Source organism: Xenopus laevis, chromosome 6L (genome assembly GCF_017654675.1).
Source record: "Xenopus laevis strain J_2021 chromosome 6L, Xenopus_laevis_v10.1, whole genome shotgun sequence".
Lineage (NCBI taxonomy): Eukaryota > Metazoa > Chordata > Amphibia > Anura > Pipidae > Xenopus > Xenopus laevis.
The window spans coordinates 95,950,164-95,960,738 of record NC_054381.1 but is presented as its reverse complement, the minus strand read 5'-3'; the positions used below and the strand labels follow the sequence as shown (position 1 = coordinate 95,960,738).

Below are 10,575 nucleotides of genomic sequence, written 5' to 3'. Positions count from 1 at the left end.
AACATTTTGTTGTATGCCCCGTGATTTCTAATGGCGGCTCCGACTATAGCTAGTAGCTGTAACTCTGTAATGCTGCAGAAAGAATGGCTTTGTATTTAGTCCGTATTTACAAATGGCTTTGTATTTAGTCCGTAGTTGGGTAAGATTCCATCCTGACCTTTTGTTCAACCCTCGTCTCAAGTCAAAACGGCACACTGCAGCCAGGTTAAGAAGTGTAGCCTACTTGCCAGTCACCTTTCACCCACACATGCGCTAGTAGTAAGCCTTTCTAACCCGCTTCCTGTTGCGAGACAAAGCTGCTCTTTACTCCCACCCATTTCCCTGCACAGTTCCGCCCCCAGTGCAGCTGCCGCAGTGACAGCCTTTCATACTACTCAAGAAAGGGACGACGGGGCGTGGCTTTTTAGGTCTACCGGCTTGACAACCGAGTGGTTCTGATTGGCCGTCAATCACTAAAGAACCAATAGGCATAGGAGAGGGGAGGAGCAGCGCAATGACCGTGCGACGAGCGGCCCTGGGACAAGGTTCCGTTTCATTGTTTGCAGCTCCAGGACCAGGGGAAGTAGGGAGACTAGACACTGCCGGAGCCTCTGCTCTGATCCAGGCTTCCTTTCTGTGAGTGTGAAGGGCAGTTTACCAAGGTCACCTATATATTGCTGGGCACCTACACGGAAACACATTATGGGCATGGTGGCACGTACATATATATATACACTCCCGGCAATGCAGGCGTACAGTGTGAGCGTCGCACGGTGGGCTGCTAATACTTTTAGTAACATACCTATTGACACCTCATTGATCCACAGGGATTGGCGCCGGTGTGCTTAGTGGCATAATACTGGGGCCGTCACATACGTGCCAACATATGTCTCCCGCATGAACCCCGACTCAGCACCAAACTGTACCAGTAGCTTTAGGCGAATGCTGCGCTCTTTCCCACACTGTCGTGCTGCATTACATATACAGTTATTGCTAGTTATGAAATCCAATTATACATTGTGATATAGACTGCAACATTAAATGTCATAATTATGATGATCTATCAATAACTCTGAGTAATGGCCACACAGAGACTGTAGGGTTTCTTTTATGCTGCCTGGTTTTGTCATTAGTTAAAACTGCTGAAACATACAGAGCATAGACATGGCATAACTGCAGTGGCCAATGAGAACAAGCCAGGGCGCTGCTGTTTGTTAGTTACAACATTGTGCTCCCATCATTGTGTGTGGTGTGTAGCAATGGCAGCAGCAGGCACTTCATAGCAAGTACATTGGATGGGCTCTTCCCAACTGCATGGTGTATTTTGCTCATATTTATTCAGCTAATACTTAAAAAAAAGAATAAGGGGTAAAGGCATATTTCACCTTTAAATTACAGTGGTAGGCAACAAATTGCTGTTGGACTTTTTCCTCAGCTTTTATTTGAGATGTTAGAACTATTTGCATGCTTTTCTTCTGCTGTCAGGCATGACATTTAAACTTGTATTTTGTTGCTGGGGGGTAATCACCCTAGCAACCAGAGAGTACTTTTTTTAGTACAGGTATAGGATCCGTTATCCGGAAACCCGATAACCAGAAAGCTCAGAATTACGGAAAGACTCCCATAGACTCCCATTATAATCAAATAATTCAGATTTTTAAAAATGATTTCCTTTTTCCTTGTAGTAATGAAACAATACTTATACTTGACCCCAACTAATCCTTATTGGAGGCAAAACAACCCTATTGCGGTTAATTAATGTTTAATTGATGTCTTAGTAGACTCAAGGTATGAAGATCCAAATTACGGAAAGATCGCTTATCCGGAAAACGCCAGGTCCCAAGCATTCTGGATAACAGGCCCCATACCTGTATTACAAAAATAACAATAGCTACACAAATGGAGCCTTACAGTCAGTCCTTTGGTTGCTGGGATCAGAGGTTCCTGGCAGCCAGATATTATTTTCAGTGGAAGCCTGGAAAAAGGCAGGTGAGGAAGGTGAATGATTACAATGAAGACAAGTTGGAAAGTTGCTTAGAATAGTCCGTAACATACTATAAGTTAATATAGAGATGACTTCCTCTTTAAAGAGATACTGTCATGGGAAAAATGTTTTTTTCGAAACGCATCAGTTAATAGTGCTGCTCTAGCAGAATTCTGCACTGAAATCCATTTCTCAAAAGAGCAAACAGATATTTTTTTTTTTATATTTAATTTTGAAATCTGACATGGGGCTAGACATATTGTCAGTTTCCCAGCTGCCCCCAGTCATGTGACTTGTGCTCTGATAAACTTCAGTCACTCTTTACTGCTGTACTGCAAGTTGGAGTGATAGCATCCCCCCCCCGGCAGCCTTTCAACATAAAAATGGGAAGGTAACCAGATAGCAGCTCCCTAACACAAGATAACTCCAATTGTGGTTAGAGACTACAGAGGAGCAGTTGGTGGAAAGTATAAAACTACTGACAAGCAAAAGGATACCTAGGAAATATTGGGACATTGCATGGCTATCAATGCAGGGAAAGCTTTTTGTAAGAGGTAACACCCACTTAATTCCATCTTGCCCACTCCCACACCTTGTGTATTACTCCCTTCCCTTTAGAGAGTGTATGCCTATGCATAGGGCCTTCCTCACCTTTTTGTACCGGCATTGATTGTTATGTTTGTAACTCCATATGTTCTATGTATATAATTCAACTGATTTAGTTGTATAATCACATATACTTTACAGTGCTACACAATATGTTGGCGCTATATAAATACATGTTAATAATAATAATGAAATATCTAAGTATCGTAGACAGAGAGTGTCCAGTAGAGGAATCCCAGGAACATTTTTGTTGGACTGTAGAGTATCTTGTTCTTTAAGAGCAAAAGTGGCAAAGCGTCTCCATTTAGACTTGATTAAAAATCTAAGCTACTCGGAATCTGTTTACGGATTAATAAGAATTCATAGAGCCGGTAGTAAAGATAAAACTATTCTGTACATCATTATTTCCATCATACTGGCTTACTTATGGCACATGAGATGTAGGATGACTACTGGCAACATTGAATACATCAATTGAAATTACAACTGAGATCATAGGTAGAGAAATCACCTTTATTAAAACCAAAGAAAGTCAATACTCTGAACAATATAAAAAAAATGTGGCAAAATCTGTAAATTTAAACTGATGTTTGGATGCTATTGATTATACTTTTGTTTGACATTGTACATATATTTTTGTAAATCTGAATAATTTTAAATAAAATATCCTAACACAAGATAACAGCTGCCTGGTAGATATAAGAACAGCACTCAATATAAAAATCCAGGTCCCACGGCGGCACATTCAGTTACATTGAGTAGGAGAAACAGCCTGCCAGAAAGAAGTTTCATCCTAACGTGCTGGCTCTTTCTGAAAGCACATGACCAGGTAAAATGACCTGAGATGGCTGCCTACACACCAATATTACAACTAAAAAAATATTCACTTGCTGGTTCAGGAATTAAATTTGCTATTGTACAGTGAATTGTAAACAGTGTAATTTAGAAATAAAAACTACACCTTAAAAATCATGAAAGAATCCCTTTAAAGGAACAGTAACATCAAAAAATTAAATTGTTTTAAAGTAATAAAAACATAATGCAGTGTTTCCCTGCACTGGTAGAACTGCTGTGTTTGCTTCAGAAACACTACTATTATTTATATAAACAAGCTGCTGTGTAGCAATGTGGGCAGCCATTCAAATGAGGAAAGGCTCAGGTCACACAATAGATATCAGATAAGCTCTGTAGAACATAACGGTGTTATATGTTATCCACTATTGACCTGTGCCATATAGCCTTTTTTCAATTTCCGCAATTGCTGCTCAGCAGCTTGTTTGTATGAACTATAGTAGTGTTTCTGAAGCAAACAGTTTTAACAGTGCAGGGCAACAGTATATGATATTTTCATTACTTTAAAACACTTTAATTTTTTGGTGTTACATTAAGTTTTCAGAGTTTTGTTATTGGTGCAGGCACCCACTACTGAAGCAGGGCAGAGCAAGAGTGGGAGGTGGGCCTAAAGCAAAGGCATTTCACACATTGTAAAAATATGTTTTTGCAATACTACCATGTTCTTATGGTAGTCTTGAATTCTAAGGAAACTTACGTATAAGAAGATGTTTTCTTATGTCTCAAATGGGAAATTACCTACATTACAGAAATCTGAACAGCTTTGTAACTGAAATATTTCCTTATTCTGTAGTTTACAAATGTACTGTGTCCCAGTGACAGTTACATAATCACTTGCATTTGCTATAGTGTTTTCAGATCCATATTACAGAACTTCTTTCTGGCAGCTTTAAAGGGATAGTCAAACTGTAAACTGTGAAAACCTGAGACAATTTGCAGTTGTCTTCATTTTTTGTATCATTTTTATAAACCTCCTGGTAGCAATTGGAATGAGAGACTGGAAGATAAATAGGCGGGAGCCTGAACAGAAAGATATAGAATAATAGGAGATATGAAATGTCAAAGGTTTTTCTTTTTTAAAACAAATAAGTTGTGCTTCACATTGTACGAAACATGTACTGCACTTTAATTTTTAGTAACCGCATTGTTTTCTCTTATAGAAAAGTCAAAATGTGGCAGAACGTCGGTTTAACATTTCTGGTGTTTGTGGCGACATTAATTTGTGTCCTACTTTTTATGTTATGTGGTAAGTACATTATTTGCCTGTTTTCCTATGAATGCATAAAAGGGAAGGTATATTAAATTTAAAGGCAAGTTAAAGGTAAATCACTGGAAGGTCCAAAAATTAGGACCTTCCCCGGTGATTGTATTCACTTACCTGATACCCTGGGCCAGTGCTCCTGTTAGCAGAAAACTGCATGGGCCTGAGGTTCTTCTCAGTGAGCAAAGGAAAGGCGAAATCACTGGGGGGAGTGCCAAAGGTTAGGAACCTCCCCGGTGATTGTATTCACTTACCTGATAGTAGAGCAAAAAGCTGAACTTTAACATAAAAAAAACAGCCTTTTCACTAGTAAATTGTACATGCTGGATTTATATTCAGGATCCCTCAGATATAGCAGAAGTGTTAAGTAATCCTTTCATCTACCAAATTCATTTAAGGTTCCAAGTGCTTCAGTGCATTTTGGAGCATTAAAAATTACAAATCAGTAATCAAAGTTTTTATGAATGTAGTGCCACTGATCTCAATTCAATTCAGACTTCACAGGGGGTCTAGTGTTTCTCAGTCAACTGCTATGATACATGATTATTGGCATGGTAGCAGATCTGTGTAATATGATTCATTAAGCTGCATGCCATGTGCAAAAAAAAAGTATGGTATTGTACTTGTTTTCTGAAAGTGTAAGGGGCTGATTTATCAAAGGTCAAATGTTAGAGTTTCTTTTTACCTCAAATGAATTTGAAGGCTCCAGAAACTCAATTAGTATCTTATTTAAGAAAAAACTGGAACATCTAAACCTCGATCGAATATTACCAACCCGAAAACTCAAATCGAAATCTAATCAAATTCAACTAAACTCTGCAAAAAAACTTGAATGTCAGGAAGGCTATTAACATCTTCAAATGGGTCACTGGATCTCTGCCATTGACTTATGCATAAACTTGGCAGGTTTCATGTGGCGAATAGTCGAAGTTATATGGTATTTTACAGCAGAAACTGGAGTCTATCTGTGGAGTTTTGTCAGTCTTAATGTGTGGTTTGTGGTATCAGGACTGCCTAACCTAAAGCACTCTTGCTCCTAGCAGAAGATATACAGGTTGAACATCTGAATATTTAATACCATTTTGTTTGACATGTATTTACTTCTTTTATTAGACGATTGATATCACAACTGTATTTTGATACTCTTATAATCATTGTTTAGAAGATATTTTATTGAAGTATAACATCCCTTCGTCCATGTTATTGTTTATGTTGTTGTGAACCCCTAATTAGAACTACATTTAAATAAAGAATATGGTCATTAAAAATGTAATTGTACTTTTGGTTCTGAGTCCTGAACAATAGAGCCAAAGCCAGCTGATTAACAAGCCTAGCCAGCTGATTAACAAGCCTTCTGTTACATTGATTCAAGAGTCAGAACCAGAGAACAGAAAGTTATGTTTTCAGTTGCAGTTACAATTACAAATAACTTAAAAACCATTGATGGTGGATGATTGCTTAGACATATATTTTCTTTTGTTATGCAAAATACAGTTTTTGGGTGGATATCCACTTTAGTTAATGGGAAGAAAATTGGGATACATGTTTCTAAATTCTTACTTATCACATCAAGACACCATTGCCCTATGCTGTACACCTTTTACAAAGAAAATGACTATACATATGGCACTATGGAAGAAAATCTCATTGCACTCAGTTATTATCTAAGTAGTATTTTGAAGCAAAGGTGTGCAAATACATATGACACTATGGATACTTTAACAGCTGTATCATAAACATGCACACCTGTATCTGTAACATGATCACAGTTGGTTACTATAAAATCTTGGCACTTTACTTGGGATAATTTTGTTTCCTAAATAGCAGAACATTATAAAGAATATATGTCATACCTGTTATACATATTACTGTTTTAGGAACTTGTCTTATTACTTATTTGCTTTTCTAATCAACTGCTTCTCCCTGCTTTGAAAATACATACGTTTATACTGGCCCAATAAATTGGGGTTCTGCATACTGCTATAAAGTCAATTTTCGACAGTGAAAATATAAATTAACCTCCTTCATTTACAGAACAAACAAGCAGCTTGTTATGTACCTTCTCTGCCTAATTAATTAAGGGTATGTTCCACTTTTTATTTCTTTTCTTAGGCTGGTATGTGGTCTGGCACCTCTTCTTGTCCAAATTCAAGTTTTTAAGGGAGCTAGTTTGTGATAGTGGTTCACTCCAGGGAGAAAGTGAGTCATCTGAAACACCCAGCGACTCAGATGCACCACCCTCTCCTCAAAAACAGAAGCCTAAGTCAACAAGACAGAGAAGAATTCCAGCTGAAGAGGCAACTTAAAAAAATGAAGGCAATATTGAGGCTTCTCCATGGGGAACTAAGAATATTTTCACCAACTGCACTGTAGGAGACAACTCTATAATTTCATGGAAATACTAATTTCATAAGAGTTTGCTTTAGAGAAATAAGATCTATTATGAAGCTGCTTGATCACATTTTAAATATATATGATGCCTCATCAATCAATAGGAAGCATTTCATGCATGGCCTATGACCTGAAGAAGAAAAAGTTCATGGCTGAACCTTCAGTGATTGTCTTGTAAGCTTCCAAGTTTGAATTAAGAAGCTTAAACATTCCCTGTCATCCTTTAAAATAATGCTGGCTTGCAGGTAGTTGCCATCAAAGCCTATCTTGTTATGACCACTTGGATTTGCACATCAGCAAGAACATCAATATAATATTTCTGGTTTCTATACACATCCGCTCCATGGTTACTATTGAATTATGTAGCATCCAGAATGCCTATTGGAAGCTCACAATGCTGGAATCCTGCCTTGTCTTTTGTATTGTTTGTCTTGATACCATTCTACATATCAAGGATAAGCAGTAGGTGTAGCCATTAGAATTATTAATTCAGGAAGCGTACATTTTATTTTATAAAACTATTATAGAAGACACTCTACTGGTCTTAAGACTGTAGGAAAAACGTGTATCTTCTTCATATATTCCGTTTTTAAAACAGTTTGTCTCATCCTGCTATGACGGTTGCATATTGAAAACGTTAGAGGATTCTTCTCCAAAGCATTTCAGTGCACGTATTAGTAATTCTCTCTGCTCTGAGATCTTACTCGGAATATAACTGAATACCCAGTAACCTGATATAAAAAGTCAAGCTACAAAACAATTTGCTTGTTTTAAGTGTCACCAGGGAAAATGATGATCTTTGACTTTGTTAAACAACGTATTTCAGAGAAGAGGTACATATGTTTGTATTGCTATTCTATTGTTTCCTGTTTAAAGGTTTCACTCAAAACACTAACAGAAAATGTCTAGTTTGTTTGGAATTATGTCTGTTTGGTTGCCTTCTATGACAAGCTGTTTAATTTGTTTACAAATTAATAGGTGCATACTGTTGTTTTTTTGTTTTGTTTGTTTTTACATGGTTACATACCATACCCAGAGTGAGTTTGATTGATAACTTTTTGCCCACCACCTCTTTTTAGTTGCAATGGTTACAAAAATATATTTGACTTGATATTATTTCTAAAGCTGTCGTATGTTTCTGTAGCCGCTAATAAGTAAAAGAGACATAATATCATACACAAATGACTTAACTATAAATGGGAAAAGAGAATGTTCCTTTTTAGCAGGATACATCTGCTTTTTTTGAATTCTTCTCAAGCTTCAACACTTTCATAAATTGAGAATTCAGAATTTTTAGTGGAAAAAAAACCTCGAATTTTTCAAGATTTATTATACCCCAAAGGCTGCAAAAAGTCAGAATCCGAAAATACTCTTCAACCTGTCGAAGAAGTAGAAGTCAATGGCAGGTCCTATTTCCAATTTGACGATATTGTGTGCACTAGGTTTCGTACGATAATCTGAACATTTTGGGCTTTTTGGCCTATTTCACAAAAAGTTCAGACTTTTCAGGCATCAAATCCTAAAAATTTGGATTTTGTGCAACCGTCTGAAAAAGTTGCAGTTTTCGTGCAACAAAGTCGATCTGATTTTTTAGTGTTTTTTAAATGATTAATAAGGGTAAATTGTGGATTCTAGTTTGGTCGGATTTTTTTAAATTAATTAATCAGAAAAATTAGTTTTTTGATAAATTACCCCCTGAAAAAAGTTTCCTCTCTTTATCAAGACATTTTTAAATCCAAACCCCTTCAATATGCTAATTTGTAGATACTTCCTAAACTATATACAATATTTTCCCTAGAGCATTGAATCAAACCTACCTGTTTGGCTTACCCAGCCAATTAAATACTGTTCATCAGCATTTTTATTTATATACTGTATGGTCTCTGAGAACAGACATGGAGTTTCCAGAAAAACACTTCTAATTTTGAAACTGTTGTATTGTTTTGCATTAAGCAAAGCTATTGTCCAAAAATGAACTGTACATTAATCAAAACATTAGTCTTGAATTTGAGAGCTTTATGATGGCTCTGATCACAATAATGCAAACATGAAATGTTCTTTATGTTTAACAAGGCTGACTCATAACCCAGGAACATTTATTCTGTAATCTTACTGCGGCATAAATGAATGAACCTAATTGTGTCTACTTATTGTTTGTTACCCCACTATTTGTGTGGAAGCTTACAGATTTTTGTGTAATGTGCTAGGATAGGGGTGGGGTTAAGGTATTGCAACTGGTAGCAATACTAATGCAAAATCAGCAGGATCAGAGAATGGGCAGGAGATAGTTGTTGATATCTCCCACACACTGAATCCCCAGTGCTCCGGATGCATATGTGTAAGCATGCAAAGGGGGCGGGGGTCAACAAGTGGTGTTGGGTGCGTCTGGCTCAGAGACGCTGAATCAGCCAATTAGAGCAGGGGAAATCTGTCAGTGACTCAGAGTGTGAAGGTGATCAAAATAGTTACTTATATAAATGTCTGTAAGGAATAAATTAAAACTACTAGATTAATTCAACATCCCTACAGTACAATGTATCATAATAACAATGTGTATGACTGCTCTGTCTCATCCTCCACTCAGAACACAAAGCAGAGAAGATGTATGAATTAATACTTTTAATATGTTATAGTCTATCCTTCTTTTCAATTAGTTCTTTTTTTTTAAATAGTTGTTTTTTAATTATTTGCGGCCACCTCTATCCTCTTTCCAACTTTTAAACGGTAGCCAAAAAAACGATTGCTCTGTGAGGCTAAAGTTTTATTGTTATCTTTCTATTTTCAGTTTCCAGTCTCTCATTCAAATCACTGCCTGGCTGTTATGATAACTTGAGTCATAGCCAACAAATAGCTGCTAAATTTCCAATCTCTAAAGCTGCTAAGTAACGCTAAACATTTAAAAAACCATAGAAATTAAGACTGGTTTTAGATATTATTAAAGTCTACAATGATTCCTTGTAGAACTTTTGGAAATACATTCAGCTAATGAGCTATGCACATGTTCTTTGTGTATGTAAATCATTTCAGTGGCAAATAAATGCTTTATACAGGAATATATTTAGCACCCTGTTTATGAATCTCCCTTTATTTGTGGATTCTCGTTTAAACAAGCTTTCCGCCATGTTTTATCAATAAGAAGCCGAATCTGTACATAATCTACAACGCAGATTATTTTATTTCACATTAGTTAATGTTTAACACCCACGCATTTTTTTGTATCTATTTAAGTGTAATCTTTTCATGGCAGAATATTTATTTTGCTGTAACTGTTGGTTTGAAATCTAATATTTTGTTTCAGTTGCAATATTGATTTTGTAAAAAAGGTGCAATAATGACAGGGATTATTATGTGATACAGGTTTTGTAAACCCTGACATGGGTTTCCTTTTATGTCTGCATTCATTATAACGGTATGGCTTGCATTAGCTGATATCCTGAGGACACAATACTTGCAGAATAAGCGGTTTCTTGGGGGGGGGGCAAAGGTTAAAACTCCTACCCCC

General features: G+C 36.7%; 1 protein-coding gene across 1 annotated transcript; it reads left to right on the top strand.

The window, feature by feature from the left end:
- The first annotated feature begins 453 nt into the window (after positions 1-453).
- Positions 454-8,405, top strand: LOC108719133 (small integral membrane protein 13). Its single transcript, XM_018267791.2, has 3 exons — positions 454-615; positions 4,582-4,667; positions 6,795-8,405. The coding sequence occupies exons 1-3, from the start codon at positions 494-496 to the stop codon at positions 6,986-6,988; spliced, it is 402 nt and encodes a 133-aa protein (XP_018123280.1). The 5' UTR covers positions 454-493; the 3' UTR covers positions 6,989-8,405.
- The last annotated feature ends 2,170 nt before the right edge of the window (positions 8,406-10,575 follow it).